The sequence below is a fragment of the Panthera pardus genome, unplaced genomic scaffold (assembly GCF_024362965.1).
Source record: "Panthera pardus isolate Hobbes unplaced genomic scaffold, ASM2436296v1 HiC_scaffold_17, whole genome shotgun sequence".
Taxonomy (NCBI): domain Eukaryota; kingdom Metazoa; phylum Chordata; class Mammalia; order Carnivora; family Felidae; genus Panthera; species Panthera pardus.
Window position 1 is genome coordinate 110,056,030 of NW_026526732.1, and position 21,035 is coordinate 110,077,064.

At 46.6% G+C, this 21,035-nt stretch overlaps 2 protein-coding genes across 2 annotated transcripts; one reads left to right on the plus strand and one right to left on the minus strand.

Moving 5' to 3' along the window:
- Nucleotides 1-1,368: 1,368 nt before the first annotated feature.
- On the minus strand, nucleotides 1,369-2,960 carry LOC109252587 (histone H3.1). Its single transcript, XM_019425171.2, has 2 exons — nucleotides 2,611-2,960; nucleotides 1,369-1,796 (listed from the first exon to the last, which is right to left on the minus strand). Exons 1-2 carry the CDS (start codon nucleotides 2,935-2,937, stop codon nucleotides 1,467-1,469), a joined length of 657 nt encoding a protein of 218 aa, XP_019280716.2. The 5' UTR covers nucleotides 2,938-2,960; the 3' UTR covers nucleotides 1,369-1,466.
- Nucleotides 2,961-5,329: 2,369 nt separating this feature from the next.
- H1-1 (H1.1 linker histone, cluster member) lies at nucleotides 5,330-8,293 on the plus strand. Its single transcript, XM_019425314.2, has 2 exons — nucleotides 5,330-6,694; nucleotides 6,904-8,293. Exon 1 carries the CDS (start codon nucleotides 5,378-5,380, stop codon nucleotides 6,020-6,022), a length of 645 nt encoding a protein of 214 aa, XP_019280859.1. The 5' UTR covers nucleotides 5,330-5,377; the 3' UTR covers nucleotides 6,023-6,694; nucleotides 6,904-8,293.
- The last annotated feature ends 12,742 nt before the right edge of the window (nucleotides 8,294-21,035 follow it).

The following is a 21,035-nucleotide window of genomic DNA, read 5'->3' on the forward strand; positions in this document are numbered from 1 at the left end:
TGAATAAGCTAGGCCAACCGTAACAGAAGCCAGGCATGTCTGTTGTTATAGCCACCGCACCTCCCCTCCCGTATGGAAAAATCTGCATCCACACACCTCTCTAATATACTCCGGATCCAGGACAGAGAATTCTGTCGGATTTGCCCACTGCCTACAGCAGTATCAGGCACGTCACATGAGGTCAACAAATATCTCTTGAAGGAACACCAGCTAAGGAAATAAAGTGACCACTCTCCCAACCATGCCTATTTTGGTCCTCTGACGGTCCAGGACGCAGCTCTGAATCCTCCCCATTGTCACTTTAAATTAAGCCAGGCTAGGTACTTTTATCATTCCCGGAAAAATCTTGGAGGACAATTATTAGGTGGAAAAGGAGACCTAAAAAGCTAGGAGAGACATTGGCTAAAGCTAACACACGGTGGCTGCAGTCAGCACACGCTCTCACGCCTGCTCTCTAGATTTTGAGATATAGTGTATATACCATATCCCCCCCCCACACACACACACTTGAAGTGTACAATCCAATGTGTTTTAGTATATCTACTTAATTGTACATCCATCCCCACTATCTAATGTACATTTCCATCACCCTAATTTCCATTTCTCTGGGAAGGAAGTTAAAAAAAAAAGCATGGCTAACTGCAGAGGGCTGTGCTGACAGTGAATGAGGCACTTTCCCCCATTAGCCAGATTTTAATTTCCCCTGAATCCAGTGCTCTCTGGGTTTTCTGGCAGTCTGAAACTGGTTTCCTCCCCTGCCCACCATTTCCAGGTTTTTCTTGTTTTATTTTATTTATTTATTTATTTATTTATTTATTTATTTATTTATATTTTTAATTTTTTTTTTTAGACAAATCTCCCTATTATTGGTAAAAACTTCAGTACTCTTCTTGGGACCTGATAGAGGGCCTAATAGATAAGGTCTATCTCACAATCCGCAAAAAGACATTTTTAAAATTCCTAAATCAAGGCTTTGGCGTCTCTGGTCAGCCTTCCCATCCCCCAATCCAGCTCGCCTCTGGGGGCGGGGGGAAGCACATGAGATCATCAGTTCTGATTGGTTGACAACCATGGATGGGACTTGCTGATTGGATAATGTTCCTCTTTGTTCCTGGAATCCCTTGCCAAGTTGCTTACCCTGCTTTGGTTATCCCTCACTTTTGACTTGGAATATCACTACTCCCCTGCTCGTATGCGGTGAATGGGAACAGAGGGGCGGGTTAAAATAAACCATTGAGCTAAGGGAGTTACCTTGGCACATACGACTATCGAACTGAAGTTTTCCTTTCAAAACCCCACAACCTTCTGGGTTTCGGTGTCAATATTGTGGATTCTAAGTAGACTACAGAGCTGGTAGGCTCAAGTGCCCTGTTCGTTTGGGACAGCCCTTTTTTTGAACAGTTGGGTGGCCCTGAAAAGGGCCTTTGGTTGAGAAATGAAACATTCTGGTGGCGAAACCCGGCAAGTTAGCCCCCGAAGCCGTAGAGGGTGCGGCCCTGGCGCTTGAGCGCGTACACCACGTCCATGGCCGTGACCGTCTTGCGCTTGGCGTGCTCCGTGTAGGTGACGGCGTCCCGGATCACGTTCTCCAGGAACACCTTGAGCACCCCGCGGGTCTCCTCGTAGATGAGGCCGGAGATGCGCTTGACGCCGCCGCGCCGGGCCAGCCGCCGGATGGCGGGCTTGGTGATGCCCTGGATGTTGTCGCGCAGCACCTTGCGGTGGCGCTTGGCGCCCCCCTTGCCTAGGCCCTTCCCGCCTTTGCCTCGGCCAGACATGGCTTTCAGGAAAGCAAACCAACAGTAAGTGACAAAGAAGCCGAGAGCCGATCCTTATATAACTACGTCCCCCGCCCCCTTGCAGATACAGAGAATGGAAAGCGCGCAGGCGGGAAATGTGACGCAACAGTCCCCTCCCTTAACCCCTCCTCCAAGCCCCAGGAACTAGGGGCGGGAGAGGGGTGGGTCAGAACCCAGTTTGACCAGTGTTCTTAACTGGGCTACATTGTTTTAAACTACATTTATAGTAAATTCATGTTCTGATTCCAAAAATAATCTGGCAGAGAATACTTAAAGGCAGTCTTTCACAGTAAATTTCAGTAATGGCAAAAATACCAAGGTCAAATAAATGTAAATTGGGTAGTTTGGTCAATGACAAAACCAGGCTTTTGAAATTATCTTACAGGTTATAGTTGGTAAAACTATACTGTTCCAGTTCCACAAATGCGCAATAGGCCATATTTAATCCTCTTCAAAGACCAATCCTTTCGGGTTCCTCTTAAAACGCCAACCGGCTTAGTTAGGACCTAACCTTTTAAAGAGCCAACTTTGTTCGCAAATACAGGAAATGTCTGGACAAAATTTACTACTGTAAGCCGTCAAATTGTCGTCAATCCCTAGCTTTTCAACTCTAAGTGCAGCTAGTTCTATTAAACTGTGGAGCTAGATTTTTACAGCTACTTTACTTGAAAACGTGGGTGGCTCTGAAAAGAGCCTTTGGTTTGAATTTCAAAATAAACCGGCAGCGTTAAGCCCTCTCGCCGCGGATGCGGCGCGCCAGCTGGATGTCCTTGGGCATGATGGTGACGCGCTTGGCGTGGATGGCGCACAGGTTGGTGTCCTCGAAGAGGCCCACCAGGTAGGCCTCGCACGCCTCCTGCAGCGCCATCACGGCCGAGCTCTGGAAGCGCAGGTCGGTCTTGAAGTCCTGCGCGATCTCGCGCACCAGCCGCTGGAACGGCAGCTTGCGGATCAGCAGCTCGGTGGACTTCTGGTAGCGGCGGATCTCGCGCAGGGCCACCGTGCCGGGCCGGTAGCGGTGCGGCTTCTTGACGCCGCCGGTGGCCGGCGCGCTCTTGCGGGCCGCCTTGGTGGCCAGCTGCTTGCGCGGGGCCTTGCCGCCCGTCGACTTGCGCGCTGTCTGCTTGGTACGAGCCATGGCAAAAACGACCTACAAAGACATACCACGCCAGCACAAACATGCCGGGCAGACTTGCCGGTATTTATAGTACGTAGGGTGTGGTGATTGGATGAGAGAAATGCTTAACTACAAGGCTACAGGCTCTGATTGGTCTATCTCTGGATTTTCCTACAACTGCGCAGTTTCATTGGCTATCACGTTATCCTCAGCTCTTTCCAAGGTTTTGTTTCTTCCACTTCCGACTTTCAGTCTGAATGAAATGCCTTGAACCTTACCTTTCAAAAAACTAGACATGGACTTCATTGGTATCGCTTCAAAGCTCTATATTTCTTTAGTTCTTCGGGAGCAAAAATTGAGAAATATTGTCCGCAATAACGTACTCTTTATAGTCCCTGCTCAATAACCCGATATCAGGTTACAAATTTCTGAAATCTTTTTCAAAAATGTGATTCTTTTGTAATGCTTAAGTTGAGGAACTCCTTTGAATCCGACAAGACAATTTCAACCATAATCAAATTACGCTAGCGTTTACAGAAATTTTCCTGTAATCAGGAATCTATTTGTTAAATGTTAAAGCTGACTTCTAAACGTGGAGCATTCTTATGTGTCTCATATGCCTAATATCTTCTAAAGCCTAGAGTGCATTTTGCCAGGTGTAAAATAGCAGTGACTAAACTCTCCAGTACCGACCTCTGAGCCTTGAGGAGGAGGCGTGTCCTCGTTCCGATCAAGTGGAAATCAGAGCCACAAGGGCAAATTTACCACTGCCAAGGCCTAACCTTACAGTTTTAAAAATTCTTCCAAGCTTAAAAGCATCAAATGTGACAGATTTGTACTAAGAGTAGGCATACCAGATTCTACCGTTTGATTGGTTGAGTCTTTTATACTGATCAGCCATTAAGCAATCTAGCATCTTCATTTGGGTGGAAAATTCGCTATTTTATTTGAATCCAATGGCTACACAGGAGTCGGGAACCTTTGCTTAAATTCCTGAATCCAGTATTTTCTTTTAAACACCTGTGTTTAATTAGAGTCCTCACTTATTATACTAAGAAAAGCTTGATTTTCAAAAACTGTTTCACTTACGAAACCTTCCGTTCTTGGAGGAAAGTTGTGTACCTGTTAGTGTCATCGACTATCCTTCAAAGGCTTAGCTTCAGATCGTTCCCTTCCAAATTGTTAGAAATTACGTGTTGCGTTTTGAAAACCTGGACTCTGGAAAATGGGAAACGGTCGAGAACGGTAGGGAAGATGGACGTGGGAACATCACATTATTGGCGGTAAGCTGGCAACCAGCCCCTCTGTGGTTGGCGGGAAGCAGGGAGGCTCGGGTTACCCAGGCCCGCGCGGACTTGTTTGAGAACCTCTGCCGCGCAGCGCGGGAATGAGACGCCGCTGTCTTCTCCCGGCCGCCAGGCGACTGCCCAGAGCCTCTCGTGAGAGGCATTTTGTTCTTTCATGTTTCTGCACGATGTGAAATCGCTTTAGCGGTGTTGATACTTTTCAATGCTCCTTACAGCCACAAGGAAGCGAAAGGAAGATCGCTCTAAGGAGTTGTGTCCTCTCGCTTTCACACAAGGAACCCTAAGCCCCCACAGTCCTCCCGGCGCTTATTTGATGCCCCTCCCTTGTCTGGTTTTGAGCTTCAGAAGTCTTTGGTGAATGCGACATACTGACAGGGAACAGGTGATAGGTAAAGGGGAACCGCCGCTGGTAGGGGTTACGTGGGAAGGATGAAAAGGCATCGGGAATTCGTGCAGCGCATTGGATTGTAAACATAAGTTGCAATCACACTTGTATATTGTTTTCTGCACGTGCGGTTTGCGTGTTAACTGCCGCGTGAGTTCTGGTGTTTCCCACGACACTCCTCTGACCGAAATTCACAAAAGGCCCGGTGCAGGCTATCAGTCTTCGGCGTTGCCGGCAAGGCCACGGCACTGATGAGAGCTGGTCCCGAACCTGCAAGACGAGGCCTCCACCCACCCACACACACACCCCCAACCCAAGCACACCCCGCTTTCCTCTCTCCCTCCCCGCCACTCAAGACGCCACCTTTCACGTTTACTAATTAGAAACAGGCGCCCCTGACAACACCCAGCTGAAGCTCCTTGGATTCCTGTTTGACGACCCCGTTTACAAACAGCTCTCCCTCCGCCCCCCGGGATGAGGCCGGTTTTGCGGTCCGCGCTGAGGTCCGGGGGCCGCAGAGCCCGGCCCCTCCCCGCCCGGAGTTTCCGTGCCCGAAGCGGCCGGGGTGGCGGCCTGGGGCCCGCGCGCGCCCGCGCGCGCGGCTGGCTACAGGGACCCGGCGGAGAGGCGGCGCTCCGGGGCGAGAGGCGAGCGGGGCGAGCACCAATCACAGCGCGGCCCCGCCCTATAAATACGCGGCGCCGCCGTCTCCGGTGTCTTCCTGTCCCGTCAGGTCCCTGCAGTTGGCTCTGCCCGCTTCCCTCGCAGCATGTCCGAGACCGCGCCGCCCGCTCCGGCCGCCTCCACTCCCCCCGAGAAGCCCGCGCCGGGCAAGAAGGCCAAGCGACCCGCGAAAGCCGCCGCCGCCAAGAAGAAGCCCGCGGGCCCTTCTGTGTCCGAGCTGATCGTGCAAGCCGTGTCCTCCTCCAAGGAGCGCAGCGGCGTGTCCCTGGCCGCGCTCAAGAAGGCGCTGGCGGCCGCCGGCTACGACGTGGAGAAGAACAACAGCCGCATCAAGCTGGGCCTCAAGAGCCTGGTGAGCAAGGGCACCCTGGTGCAGACCAAGGGCACCGGCGCCTCGGGCTCCTTCAAGCTCAACAAGAAGGCCTCCCCTGGGGAGGCCAAGGCCAATCCCGCAAAGGTGGCGAAAGCCAAGGTGACGGGCGCCTCTAAGAAGCCCAAAAAGGTCACGGCAGCTGTTAAAAAAGCCGTCAAGACCCCGAAAAAGGCCAAGAAGCCTGCTGTAACCAAGAAGCCCTCCAAGAGTCCCAAGAAGCCCAAGGTCGTGAAGCCTAAGAAAGTAGCCAAGAGCCCTGCCAAAGCCAAGGCTGTGAAGCCCAAAGCGGCCAAGGCGAAGGTGACCAAGCCAAAGACCGCTGCCAAGCCCAAAAAAGCAGCGCCCAAGAAGAAGTAAAGGTTCCAGTTGGAAGCTTCTTCCAATAACCCAACGGCTCTTTTAAGAGCCACCAACATACTCCGGGGAAAGAGCTTTAGTACATGTGTCCTTAGGCTTCTACGCGGAATTTCTGCCTTCTTGCCGGGGTCTCCGCCAACTTGTGCCCCGCGTTCAGTCCCTTACAGTGGAGTTCTCGCTACAGGGAGCTAGGCCCTTGTACTTGAGACTAGGGTTCTGGGGCTTGAAGGGGCTTCAAGTGGGGCGGTTCTAGAGCCCCTTCCCTAGTACTTCGTTTTACCCGAGTTCCCTGCTCAGTACCAGAAGTACGTGGGGGAACTTGGCGTCCCTGCTACGAAGTTCCACACCCCCAAGTTAGTCCGTCATCCACGTGAACTATCTGGGGCGTGACAGCCCCGCTGTGGCCCGGATTGGAAGCGTGTGCCACGACTACTCGGTTTTCCTGGTTGAGTTCAAAGCAGGGACGTGGTGTGGACAATAGTGCGAAAGCGGCCTTTTCCAAAATTGGTTCCCAGGAGAAGGCCTTTCCGGTGCAACCTAGGGCTTGGCCACGCCCTCCGCACCCGCGGCTCGCCAGCTGGACGTCCTCCGGCAGGACGGGCCGGACGGAGACGCCCTGGCGTGGATGGCGCGCAGGCCGGTGTCCTCGAGGAGCCCTAGGAGCCCCGCCAGGTAGGCCTTGCACGCCCAGGTAGGCCTTGCACGCCTCCCGCGGCGCCGAGACGCCCGAGCTCTGGAAGCGCAGGTCGGTCTTGCGGGCCCTTGAGCGTGGGGCAAGCTGCGGGCGAGTTTCTGGCCGAGGTCACGACTAAGGGGCTTGGCTGCAATGGAATTTGAGAGCCATAAGCCCAAAAGCCCTCATCGGGCTTGTCTGTGTCTAGGAAACGAAGCTGCCCTGGCTGGATTTTGGAAAAGCCACGCTGTAGCCTAACTACGTGGTGTTTCCCTGCGCGCAGGGTTGTCCATTCTGGCGGTGCTATATACCATAGTAAGTAGTGAACACTTTCGCAGAATTGCCCCTTTGTAAAGGTTTTTCTAAATTACTTCTGGGATTCCGATGTTAATCCCGCCTTTCACATCCGAGGAGAAAACAGTTTGACCCAGGGTTACTACTTAGCACAGCTCCGTAAAGATTTCTTTTTACGTGTGCCCATACGAATTCTATTTTTCAGATGATCTTTTTCCTTTTTGCACTGGCTTGCTGGGCTCCCACTATCCCGTAGTCGGCCAAACAGGCGCTCCACATTTGCGCTCCTCCTCAAATTGGTTTGTGCTTTCTTTGAACTCTTACAAGCACCCGTCCTCCACAGGCATGACTGTTCATTTTGGTCTTCGGCCAGGGTTATTTACAAAACGGTGTTATTATATACGTTGCAACTTTTTTACTAAAACTTCTCAAAAATCCCCTTTAGTCAAACCTTTTTTTTAAAGGTCCTTCACGTAACATAAACTATTCACCCGTTTCCTATTGATAAGCTTTGACACGGTTTCCATTTACCACTACTGACCCTGGTGCAACAGAGTTCCAACACCGAAATTGCTAGATTAGAGTGTATTTGATGTCTGGGTTGGTGCTGACCTATCCTGAAAATAGCTCCCCTCATCCATTCCAGCTATCAAGGTGTGGTCACAATTTCTGCCAGTCTAACAGGTATAAAATTATTTCACATTGTCCTTTTGATTTGCATTATTATAGTCACTAGTGCATCCTTCCTTTAGGTTTATTAGTCATTTGAATACGCTTTTCAGAGAATGTCTACTTGTCCCTTTGCTCACTTTTTTTCATCGGGCAGTTTGTGTCTCTTGCCCCATTCTGTTTTTTTATATAGGAGAGACAGGAACCTTCTTATCACCTGTGTTGCAGATAGTTTTCTAATTCTGGCATTGTTTCCCATGTTTTGTTTATGATGTGTTTTCCATTTATATGTATTCTATAAAAGGAGATCTGTATATAAAATCTGGAATATTAAACGTTTTAGTTAGAAGCGTATCTTTTTCTTTTGTAGCTTCTAGATTTCCATTTTGGTTAAGAGACTGAACCCTACCCCACCATTATTCATTCAGCAGCCTAGGTTTTCTTCAAAGAATTTTTCTTTCTTAAAAAATATTTAGTCTCTAATCCATCTAGAATTTTATGTTGTTTAAGATAGAATTGAGTTTACATTCTTCCAGATAATGACCAGTTGTCCTAACACCATTTATTAAATAATCCGACCATTTCTACCACAAAACTGAAATATGTCCTTGTTATTAAAGTATTAAATAATGGGATCTATTTTGTATTCTAATTTTTTATTGATCTCCATATAAGTCCTGTACCTTTATTCCCGATTTGTATGCTTGTTTCTGTTGCGAATGGAAGGCTTTTTAGGTCTTACTGCTAGGAAGGAAGAAATGTTTTCATATGTTGTGGCCAATGAATTTACCAATTTCTATAATTCTGTTTCTCTTTACTCTTTAAATTAGGGCTCCTTGAGTTTTTCCTAGTCCTCTGCAAAATAATCTTACCGGTTTTTTTTTCTCAATGTCAATACCAAGCGTTGTATTTCCTTTTTTGTACTGCATTTGCTGAGAATTTCCAAAGTGGAGTTAAATAATTTAGCAGAAATCACTTTTTAATTCTTGGTTTTAATTAAGCTGTTGTTTGTCCTTTCAGATAATATCCGTTAATTTTTGGTATCTCCATTATATTTAAATGATACCTTCAACTCTTTTTACTTTAAGAAAATTTTTCGATAGCTTTCAGATTTTAATATATAGAAATGTATATAAGTATAAATATATATTTTTCTCTTTTCAAATTTTTATTTAAATTCTACTTAACATACATTGCAATATTGTTTTCAGGAGTAGAATTCATTGATTCATCGTTTCCATACAACACCCAGTGCTCATTCCGACAGGTTCCCTCCTTAGTACCCATCACCCATCTAGCCCAGCCCCCACCCTCCTCCCTCCATTAACCTGTTTGTTTTCTATCTTTGAGTCTCTTATAGTTTGTTTCCCCCTCTCTTTTGTTTCCCCCTCTGATATGTTCATCTGTTTTGTTTTTAAAATTCCACATATATGAGAAATCATATGGTATTTGTCTCTCCCTGACTTATTTCGGTTAGCTAATCCACTCTAGCTCGTTGCAAAAGGCAAGACTTCTTTCTGATGGCTAAGCCATATTCCTTTGTATTTATATGCCACATCTTCTTTCTCCATCAGTCAGTGGGCATTTGGGCTCTCTCCATAGTTTGGCTATTGTTGATAATGCTGCTATAAACACCAGGGTGCAGGTACCCCTCCAAATCTGTATTTTTGTATCCTTTGGGTAAATACCTAGTAAGGCAATTGCTGGATTGTCGGGTAGTTCTGTATTTAACTTGTTGAAGAACCTCCCTACTATTCTCCAGAGCAGCTGCACCAGTTTGCATTCCCACCACCAGTACAAAAGTGTTCCCCTTTCTCTACATCCTTGCCAACATCTGTTGTTTCCTGAGTTCTTAATTTTAGCCACTCTGACTGGTGTGAGGTGGTATCTCAGTGTGGTTTTGCTTTCCATTTCCCTGATGATGAGTGATGTTGAGCATCTTTTCAAGTGTCTGTTGGCCATCTGGATGTCTTCTTTGGAAAAGTATCTGTTTGTGTCTTCTGCCCATTTCTTCACTGGATTATTTGTTTTTGGGGTGTTGAGTCTGCTACGTCCTTTATAGATTTTGGATACTAACCCTTTATCAGGTATGTCATCTGCAAATATCTTTGTCCCATTCTGTAGGCTGCCTTTTCGTTTTGTTGATTGTTTCCTTTGCTGTGCAGAAGCTTTTTATCTTTTTTTTTTTTTTTTTTAAGTTTGTTTATTTGAGAGCAAGCACAAATACGTGGGGCAAGCACAGAGAGAGACAGGGAGAGAGAGAATCCCAAGCTGGTTCCACACGGTCAGCGGAGAGCCCGATGCAGGGTTCAAACCCACGAACTGTGAGATCATGACCTGAGCCTAAATCCAGAGCGGATGCCTAACCAACTTGGGCCACCCAGGCGCCCCTGGAAGCTTTTTTATCTTGATGTTGCCCTTGCCTCTGGCGATGTGTACAATCGCTCCAGCCAAGGTCAAAGAGGTTGCTGCCTTATTCTCCTCGAGGAGTTTGATGGCTTCCTGTCTTACATTTAGATCTTTTATCCATTTTGAATATATTTTTGTGTGTGGTGTAAGAAAGTGGTCTAGTTTCAGTCTTCTGCATGTTTTGCTGTTCAGTTTTCCCACCACCATTTGTTGAAGAGACTTTTTTTCTGATGGATCTTCTTTCCTGCTTTGGCGAAGGGGACTTGGCCATATCGTTGTGGGTCCGTTTCTGGGCTTTGTATTCTGTTCCATTGATCCACGTGTCTGTTTCTGTGCCAGCACCATACTGTCTGGATGACTGTAGCTTTATAATAGAGCTTGAAATCCGGATGCCTCCAATTTTTTTTTTTTTTTTCAGGATTGCTTTGGCTATTTGAGATCTTTTGGGATTCCACACAAATTTTAGGATTATTTGTTATAGCTCTGTCTGTGAAAAATGCTGGTGGTATTTTGATGGGGATTGCATTACATGTGTAGATTGCTTTGGGTAGTATAGCTATTTTAACAATATTTGTTGTTCCAATCCATGACCATGGAATGTTTTTCCATTTCTTTGTGTCTTCAGTTTCTTTCATAAATGTTCTATAGTTTTCAGAGTACAGATCTTTTACCTCTTTGGTTAGGTTTATTCTTAGGTATCTGGTTGTGTTGGGGGCAATTGCAAATGAGATCAACTTCTTGATTTCTTTTTCTGCTGCTGTGTTATTGGTGTATAGAAATGCAACCGATTTCTGTATGTTGATTTTATATGCTGCAACTTTGCTGAATTCATGTATTAGTTCTAGCAATTTTGGGGTAGAGTCTTTCAGGTGTTCTACATAGAATACCATGTCATCTGCAAATTGTGAAGGTTTGACTTCTTCCTTGCTGATTTGGATGTGTTTTATTTCTTCTTGTCGTCCAGTTTCTGAGGCTAAGACTTCCAGTACTGTGTTAAATAGTAAGGGTGAGAGTGGACATCCTTGTCTTGTTCCTAATTGTAGGGTGAAGACTCTTAGTTTTTCCCCACTGAGGGTGATATCATCTGTGGGTCTTTCCTATATGGCTTTTGATGATGTTGAGGAATGTTCTCTCTGTCCCTACTTTGTTGAGGATTTTTATTAAGAATGGATGCTGTATTTTGTCAAATGCTTTCTCTGCATCTATTAACAAGACCTTATGGTTCTTATCATTTCTTTTGTTAATTTGGTGTATCACGTTGATTGATTAGCAAATATTGAAGCAGCCTGGTAAGCCCAGGAATAAAAATCCCAGTTGATCATGATGAATAATTCTTTTAATGTACTGTTGGATTCAATTTGCTCGGATCTTGGTGAGAATTTTTGCATCTATGATATTGGCCTGTAATCTGCAGCAGGGTTTTTGTCTGATTTGGGAATCAAGGTAATGCTGGCTTCGTAAAATGAGTTTGGAAGTTTTCCTTCCATTTCTATTTTTTGGAACAATTTGAGAATAGGTATTAACTCTTCTTTAAATGTCTGATACAAATCCCCTGGGAAGCCATCTGGCCCAGGATTCTCATTTGTTGGGAGATTTTTGATTCTGGTTCAATTTCTTTCCTGGTTATGGGTCTGTTCAAATTTTCTATTTCTTCCTGTTTCACTTTTGGTAGTTTGTGAGTTTCTAGGAATTTGTTCATTTCTTCCATTGCCCAGTTTGTTGGCATATAATTTTTCATAATATTCTCTTATAATTGTTTGTATTTCTCAGGTGTTGGTTGTGATCTCTCCCCTTTCCTTTGTGGTTTTACTTGGGTCCTTTCTCTTTTCTTTTTGATAAATCTCACTGGGGGTTATCCGTTTTATGAATTATTTCGAAGAACCAGCTCTTAGTTGTGAGTTTAGTCAGAAATTCTGAGTCCATGAGATTACTTAACAAGCAACGTTCAAATGCTGCTGCCCAAGTGACGGACTGGGCGGAGGCCTGAGTTCTGAGCCCCTTGGCAAGTACCATGGAGAGGGCTGGTGGCTCTGAGGAGAGTGGTTTGGGGCAGGACCGAGTCGAATTAAGGTGGAACTCTAAATCGGGGCATTACTGGTATATGGGTGGCCTTTAAAGCCATGAACCTGGGTGAGGTCACCAAGGGGATGATTGAGGTAGAGGAGAGTATAAAGGGGGAAATACTGGGTCCTGAGGCCTCCAACCCATACTTCTGCAGTCACATACTGCTCTTTCCACACCTGCAGGTAGGTTCTTCAGTAGACATCCCAGAGGGGCCCAGGGACGGGGACGTGTGCAGAAGCCTCGGCAAGCAGGACCCAGGGTCAGCTGGAGTCTGGGGTCCCACTGGGCCCCTGCTGTCACTGCCGCTCCCGCTAAACTCAGGTTTGGTCCTCAACTCCCTCCACCTCCTGCATCACTGGCCGGCTCCCTCGGGATCCACCAGGGGGACAAAGGCTTCGTTCTCCCCAGAACCCATCTGACCTGAAAACCGCCTCCAGCATCGGCCCGGGAGGAGAGCTGGATTCACCCTGAGGGTCCCCTTGGCTGGCCTGGGGTCCTCCTCCCCCGGGTCCTCCTCCAGGAAAGAGCTGCAGTTCGAAGGCCGAGCCGCCAGAGGGCGGCTGCCTTGGGAATCGGATGCCCCGAAGGAGAACCTGCCTGAAGAACCTGCCGTCCGGGTACCAGGACGCAGGAAGCGGGGGACAGAACCGGCGCAGGCAGGGAGCGAGCTTCCGGGAGGTGGGGGTTCTGACACCTGTTCCAGCGCTTCCTGGCCATCATCGGTCGTTGACAATCTGCTTAAGGTCCCAGAGGTTTGGGTTTCTTGGCCACAACCTGGGAGTCAAGAGCGTCCCCACGTCCCAGGAGTAGACCGTTCACATGGAGTGGGAAGACGGCTCTGGGCAGAGAGGTACTTACGGACGGTGGGCGGGGACCAGCTCACCAGAGCCTGTGGCCAAGCTTGCGGGCCTTTTGTGAGCTGGCTGTTTGAATGCATTGATTATTAAAAATTACATTCTAGGAGCCCCTGGGTGGCTCAGTCGGTTAAGCATCCGACTTCGACTCAGGTCATGATCTTGCCGTTCGTGGGTTCGAGCCCTGCGTCAGGCTCTGTGCTGACAGCTCAGAGCCTGCTTCGGATTCTGTCTCCCTCTCTCTCTGCTCCTCCCCCGCTCGTTCTCTCTCTCTCTCTCTCTCTTTTAAAAATAAACATTAAAAAAATTAAATTCTATAAACTTACAATATAAAAGGCAAAGTTAACAGGTCCCTCATGTCTCCTGATGACTCTTCTGCTGACGCACCACCACCCCCTCCCCGGGTTGCTCACCTGTCCTGCGTCGGTGTGGTGGTAACACACATTGCGCTGGGACGCACCCCCTCCCAACTCCACACCCGGGCACCACCGCAGTCTGAAATCAACCACAGTGGGGGTCGTTTGACCACAGAAGTGGGCAAGCACTCCAAACGGAAGGGACGATTTTGTTTTTGAGTGTGTGTGTGTTCTTATTGTTTCCTGAGAGCTATTAAACATTTATCCACATGCCTTTACTTTCACAGGAAGGTCTCCATAAACCCCTCCTTCTAGGCTTCCTCTCGCTCAGGTCGGGGCAGAAAGGCTCGGGGCAGGCTCGTGGGTTCGGTCATTCCCTCCGTGTTCAGACCTCCACACTGAACTTCCCTGGGTCAAAACAGTGTGGCAACAGACTCCCAGAGTGGGACTCCCTAATGAGGACAACTGTCACTGAAACATCACGGGGCTTCCGTTTGATTCATAAGAAAATTTCTTTTATCGTTTATTGTGATTTGTAGTTTTATAAGGTTTGTCACTTGGTTAGTCTACCTAATTTCAGATCCATAGTGGCTTTGATGTTGTCATTCACCAGCTTCTAGAAAGGTGGGGGGGGGGAGGGGGGGGGGGAGGCTGGGATCCTATGAGCAAAGGTTCAAAAAACAGGTGGGCAGGGGGTTGGGGGAAGGGGAGGGTACAGAAACATCAGTGCCCCCTCGTCCCCACACGCCTGGAAATGTGAGTACAAGTGGCAGTTCTGGAAGATAATAGGGCCGATTTATACAGGAACCTGAGGAAGCCCCAAAGCCCCCTGGGAAAAGGAAATATCGACCACCTAGAGGGTTAAGAGCTTGAGACAAAAGCAGGGAGGCAGGTAGTCCAACTAAATCACAACTCACTTTTCAACCATCCATAAAATGTTGTCCATGAACTGCCAGTGTCCTCGCGGATGATTCCAATCCGGGCCTTGGTATCATCATAAAATAGAACTGTCTTGAATTTTTAAGTCGAAGGAAGAAATCGAGGGGACAACAGTCCCGCAGCTGGAGACCCCACTGCCTCATTAGAGAGACCGCTCCCGGGGAGGGGTGTTGGTCTCCCTGGGGTCTCAGCGGTCCTTCCGCCCCGCCTGACAGTCCAAGAGGCAGGGAAGCTGGCCGATATATTCCTCAAAAGGGAGCCATCCTGGAATGTTCACCGTGTTTCAAAAGTATTGCTTATCAGTAATCAAACCTGTCGATGGGCTTGCCTCGTGGTCCACGTGGTCCACGCCACCGAGCGGAGCCGGGTGGCCCTGCCTCCAGGCGGGGGGCTCGGTGTTGCCTTTAGGACTGACGGTGGACTCGTAATGCGAGTAGAGGGGGCCTGCCCGAGGGAAAGAGCCCCCCCAGTGCTCGCGGAGCTGCTCTCTCCGCGGCACGGGGCACAATAAAACCCGTTCGTTCGCGTATATTCAGTACATGCTGCTCCATCGCCGTCCTCTGAGCTTCCAGAAGTTTCCCTCCACGTCGGCACCCCCCTTCCTCCAGCCCACCTTCGTCGGCCACCCCACATCTCCACCGATGTATCAGAGGCCTTCCCCACCGCACCCAGCATGGCCAAAACCCTGCTCCGGGACGCACACGGGGAGCCTTTTCAAAAGGTAAAACTCAGAATGAGGTCTGCAGCCAAAGGGAGCCTCCGAGAGACAGTAATTCGATTCTTCGAGACCGCAAGCGAAACGGGTGTGACACGAGGACGTCAAGGGGCAGGGCTTCAAGATGGCCAAGCTCGGGCATCCTACTCCCTGGCACAAGGAGGGGAGGGAGGCTGGAACGGGGGATTTTCTGTGTTCCCAGCGTCGTCCACCAGAGGGCGGCCGCGGGCTGCCGGCGGGCCGCCAACGGAGCCGACCAGACGGGGCGGGCCTTCGGGACCCTGTTTCTTCCCAAGTGCCCAGGGAGGCCCGCTTACAAAATGAAGACCTGTATTTACTTTTCTACATTAAATCCCAACTTTTAAATTTTGTTAACTAAATCTGTGAGTATATTTTCCATTTGTCACAGGACATACTCGGATTTGTTTTTTGCTTGTCTCACTTAAACATTATTTTTCATTAGAGAGTGAGCAGGGTAGGGGCAGAGGGAGACACAGAGAAAGAGAGAGAGAGAGAGAGAGAGAGAGAGAATCTCAAACCAACTCTAGGCTCAGCGAGGAGCTCGATGTGGGGCTCAGTCCCATGACCCCAGGATCGTGACTTGGGCCAAAATCAGGAGTTAGATGCTCTTGGACTGAGCCACCCAGGCGCCCCAAACATTTTTATTAGATTACTGTCTGTTTTATAACAACCACTGATTCTTCTGTGCAATTCCTCAAAGCTGCTGGTCTGATTAAACTTATGGAGTCACTCACCTGCTTTATAAGAAGGAAATACTGAATATTTTGGCTGCCCTAAAATATGTATGTATTTTATGTATGTAAACATGTAAAAATGTAATTTTACAATTAGCATATTCTTGATACTGGCTCTTAGAATTGGTTTCTTATGTATGGTTTATGGACATTTATAAAGCTTTCATTGTATTACTGTATGATTCTATCAGAATTTCTTATTTATGAAGCCATTAGCTACATTATGACTTAGATTAGCATATAACTTTAAAATGGTTATTAGAAATAAAATGTTCTCCTCAAGCTTTTTTAATTTCTTATGTATTATATAAGAGTATAAAAAACAAAATAGCAGAGAAGCCCCCTTTTTTTACCAAACTGCATGTTTTTACTTTACTAGTAAAATTTAATCAGATTTCTGTGTTGGCCAGATTTGCTAGGCTAAATATTAAAAGTTCCCAAGCAAATGCATTTTTCTCTCATACTTTTCTGTTATCCGAAGAAAACATAAGGGCCTCCTATGTTATAAATGTAATTTTCGCTCATGTTTTCAAATATGGTTTCGACTGAGTTGGAGGTTTGTGAGATAGTTTGGATTATTACATAATTCGCACAGGCGACATCTAGTCTGACAGCTCACACATTATCAGCTGAACTCAGTTTAGGTTTCTGTCTTCCAGCTCCTAAAACAAACAAAGCCCTCCCACTGGTGAAGACAAAACCCTCACCACCTTGTCTCCCGCTTTTCGGCAGGATAGAACGGTAAATCAATCGGATTCCACGCTGGTGCAGTTCCTACGGATGGCTCTGTCTTCTCCACAAATAGGGCCAAGGTCCTGGGGTAGACTAGCGCCTGGTAAGTGGCAAACACAGAGAGGAGCGGAGGAGTGTGTGACGGCCGGTGTTTGGAGGGGGTTGGTGCCAACTACGAACCCAGCCACAATGCCAGGAGAGACCTCCTCAAGACGCAACACTGCCAGAGAGTTCCAAGTGGGTCAAGGCTGGGCCACGGCCAGGCAGAGGGCGTTTCCTTCCCGCACCCCGGCCCCCCCATAGGCGCCGTGGGCGTGCGCATGGTAAAGGGGGTGATCTTCAGCACCCGGGGCCTCAGGGGAGGAGGCACCAGGCAGACTATGGGGAGGACTGTCAGAAGGTGACATTATGGACGGTGACCAGAAAGGAACAAGGTAAGGATGCAAAGCTTTAGCCGACTGTCTGGTCCAGGTAAAAGAGGAAAGAGACTGGGGCGTCTGGGTGGCTCAGTCTGTTGAGCGTCCGACTTCGGCTCAGGTCACGATCTCGCGGTCTGTGAGTTGGAGCCCCTCGTGGGGCTCTGTGCCGACAGCTCGGAGCCTGGAGCCTGCTTCGGATTCTGTGTCTCCCTCTCTCTCTGCCCCTCCCCTCCCCTGCTGGTGCTCTGTCTCTCTCTCTCTCAAAAATAAATAAACATTAAAAAAAATTTTTTTTAAAGAGGAAAGAGATTGCAGGAAACATGCAATGGTCTCGGACTCAGATGCTCTGCTGTCACTCTGTACACCCATCTCCCCGTCCTGCCATGTCACCGAGGCCAGCATTTACCCCTGGATTGGGGCGGTGTTGGGTAAGTGAGACAGTAACGAACCAACGCAGAACCTTCAGCAAAGAACTGGGTCAGCCAAATGATTCTGATGATTATGAATCACGTGAATGAAAGAAAAGTGGAATAACGGAGGTCATTTTTGTTACTACTTTTTAGATCAACTTCATTGCAGTCCCTTGCATACGGTACACAGAATTTAAATGTTCAGCTTGATGAGTTTTGACAAATGTATGTTCCCTTGTTTCCCTAACCAAGATACAGAATATTTCTGTCACTCCAGAAAGTTCCTTTATGCTCCTCTGACATCAATTCAGTCAGACCTAAATAAATGGGAGAAACTTCAATTCTCTCCAAACTGATATAATAGCTTTAATACAATCCCAATAAAAAATACAGCTGGCACTTTTGGGGGGGTGGGGAGAAACTGGCAATCTGATTCTAAATTCACACGGAAATGCCAAGGGCCAGAGACAGCCAAATCAATCTTTAAAAAAAAAAAGAAGAAGAAAAGTCTAAGGACTTACTACTCTCTAATTTTAAGATTTCATTAAAAAGCTGTAGTAGTCAAGACAGTATGTCTATATGTACTTGTAGAAGGATAGACAGAAAGATCAATGGAACAGAACAGAGTACTGGGAAATAGTTCCAAACATCTACAGTCAATTGATTTTGACCAAGGGCCAAGGCTGGTCAACAGGGGAAGAACAGTCTTTTCAACAAATGGTTCTCAAACCACTAGATATCCCTGAAGGGGAGAAAAACTCTTAACTCTTACACTTCAAATGGATCACAGACTTAATGTAAAAATAAAAATTACATAACTTCTAAAAGAAAACAGAAGAAAATCAATACTTCAGGATAGGCAAAGATTTCTTAAAAATACAAAAGAAAAAAAAAATCGGGGTGCCTGGGTAGCTCAGTCAGTTAAGTGTCCAACTCCTGATTTTGGCTCAGGTCACTCACGATCTCATGGTTTGTGAGCTCGCGTCGGGCTCCAGGGTGACAGTGCAGAGCCTGCTTGGGATTCTCTCTCTCCCTCCCTCTCTCTCTCTCTCTCTGCCCCACCACCCACCAAAATAAAATAAACTTAAAAAGTACAAAAACCCCATGAACCATTAATGATAAAATGACAACTTTCCCTCATTAAGAGTAAAAACCTCTGTCCTTCAAAAAACAGTTAAGACAATGAAAAGAGAGACCACAGACTGAAAGAAAATATTTATAATACATCTGTCTGGCAGAGGACTTGTACCCAGAAAATAGAAAGAAACTTACCATTCAGGAAGACAAAATGCAAAAAAAAAAAAAAAAAGAAAAAGAAAAGTAAGTTTTCAAGAGATGTAGCACATAGTACTTTTCATAGTGCATGAAAAGATTCTAAACATTATTAGTTATTACAGAAATACAAGTCAAAATCACAATGAGACACCACTCGACACCTGACAGAATGCCCCAAATTAAAAACGCTGACCTGGTGTGAGCAAGGGTATGCAGGAACGAGTACCCTCACACGTCGTGGAACAAAGGGGACGATGGCAAGACCACTCTGGAAAGACAGTGTGGCTGTTCTTATACAGGTAAACAAACACCTTCTACAGCCCAGCGATTCCATCCAAGAGAAACGAAAACATGTCCACGCCATGACTTGTAGACAAACATCTAGTTTTTTTTCACAATTTCATAGATTACAAACAACCCAAACGCCCGTCAACAGGTGACTAGATAAATTAATGTCATGTGTCCATATAATGACACAGGGCGACAAAAGGGAACAAGCCGGGACGCGTGCAATGACATGGATGAATCTCAAAAACAGATCGAGAAAAATAGAGCAGATACAAGAATACATGATGTAAATTCCATTCATATGAAATCCTCGGAATGGAAAAACCAAGCTATAATAACAGAAAGCAGATCAGTGGTTGGCTGGGGGACGGGGGACTGTGTACAAAGGGGCACATGGAAACTGTCTGGTTGATGGAAATATTCTGTATCTTGATTATGACGGTAACTACACAGGTATATAAATTTTATATATCATATAATTAATACAGGTGCATTTTGTTGTGTATCAATGATTCCTCAATAAAGTTGATTTTTTATTAAGTAGATTCTTGGCTGGAATGGGGTGGGTGACAATTACCAGGATAATTAAGCACAGGAAACACTGAAAATAGTATCATCAACTCATAAATACATATACCTGGAAATTAAAGAGGAGAAATAATGGCACGATTAATTAAAATCAAAAACAACCTCTAAATTTTATTTTAGCCTATAGTTTTAAAGTTGCCCTTCCTGACAGAGGCCGCCCAGTCCTTCCATATTTCATCATTCTGGTGTTTTTCAAAAGGCCCTGGTTTATCTATCACCTAAAAGCTATCAGATAAACTCACTCATATGGGGGTGTAAACATATTATATGTTAAGCCTTAGTGCCGCTTTAATTTCTAAAGAAGATACTTAACGTTTAAACAAGTAAAACTGAAAACGGCAACACTTCATGATGAGATTCCACCTCCGAGACCGCGTGGATGTGAAGATCCGGAGAACGGGATTGTCCCCGCTTCACTCCCTCACTCTCCCCACCGAGCACACACGTACGTACGGGGCTTTTATGCAGATTAAGGCTCCCGCTAAGTCGCTGAACAACTGGGGCGGAAGGATTCCACTAGCTGAATCCTGGGTGAGGTCACGGTGAGAAGTCCAATCTCTAACCATGCCACATCAGCCTTCCCTGCTGATGGTGTGTTTATGAGGCCCCGACCTTCGGGGAGGGGGAGGAGCTGTCTTTTGTCGGCAGGACTATTTACTTTCCCCAACGGAGGAGAGAGCTCTCCTTCAGAAATACACAGGGAAATCAGTACAATAAAAGAAAAGCCCAGAAACGGTGCCACGCACAGCACACGGCAGAAGTGATACTAAAACTTGGTGGAGAGAGACTGAGAACTCAGGCTGAGTAACTGCCTTTCATATAGAACCAAAAGGAAATTATAGTTCTACTCCTCACAAAAAGTTCCAGATCCAATAAAGGTACAGATTAGAAAAGAAAATCTTTGAAATTTTTAGTAGAAAATAAGAATACTTATGACCGCAGGGGAAGGGCAGAGTTTCTTAAACCGGATACAAAACCAGAAAATGATTAAGGGATATGGTATTCAACTTGAACAATCCGAAATTAACATTTTCTATAGGACAAGATCCATTCTAATCACAATTAAGGGACAAACAATATACTCATAGAAACTACTTGTTACCTAAGAATTAGAACCCAAAATTCATAAAAACCTCTTAAAAATTAACCAGGTAAGAAAAACAACCCAAAAGAATACTGGACAAAGATATACCAACAGACAACTGGCAGAAGAGGAAACTACAAAATGACAGGTAATTTGCAAAAAGCAAGTAAATGCAAATTAAAACAACAGTGAGATATCATTTCACACCCTCAACGGCAGGAATGTGGGGAAAAAAAGCATGGCAACGTGGCAGTCCCGAGTCCAGTTGAAAGTGTGCATCCCCTAACACCCAACAATTTTCCTTCTTGGTATACGCCCTGGAAAAATTCTTGTACATATGCACAGAGATGTGTACTAGAATGTAAGCTGCGGCCCCGTTTGCAAGAGAGGAAGAAATATAAGACACCGGAAGATAAGAGCTCGGAGAGAGACGTGGGTGGCTACAGGGGCTGAACATATGAAAAGGAGGCAAAGCATGTCAATGGGGAA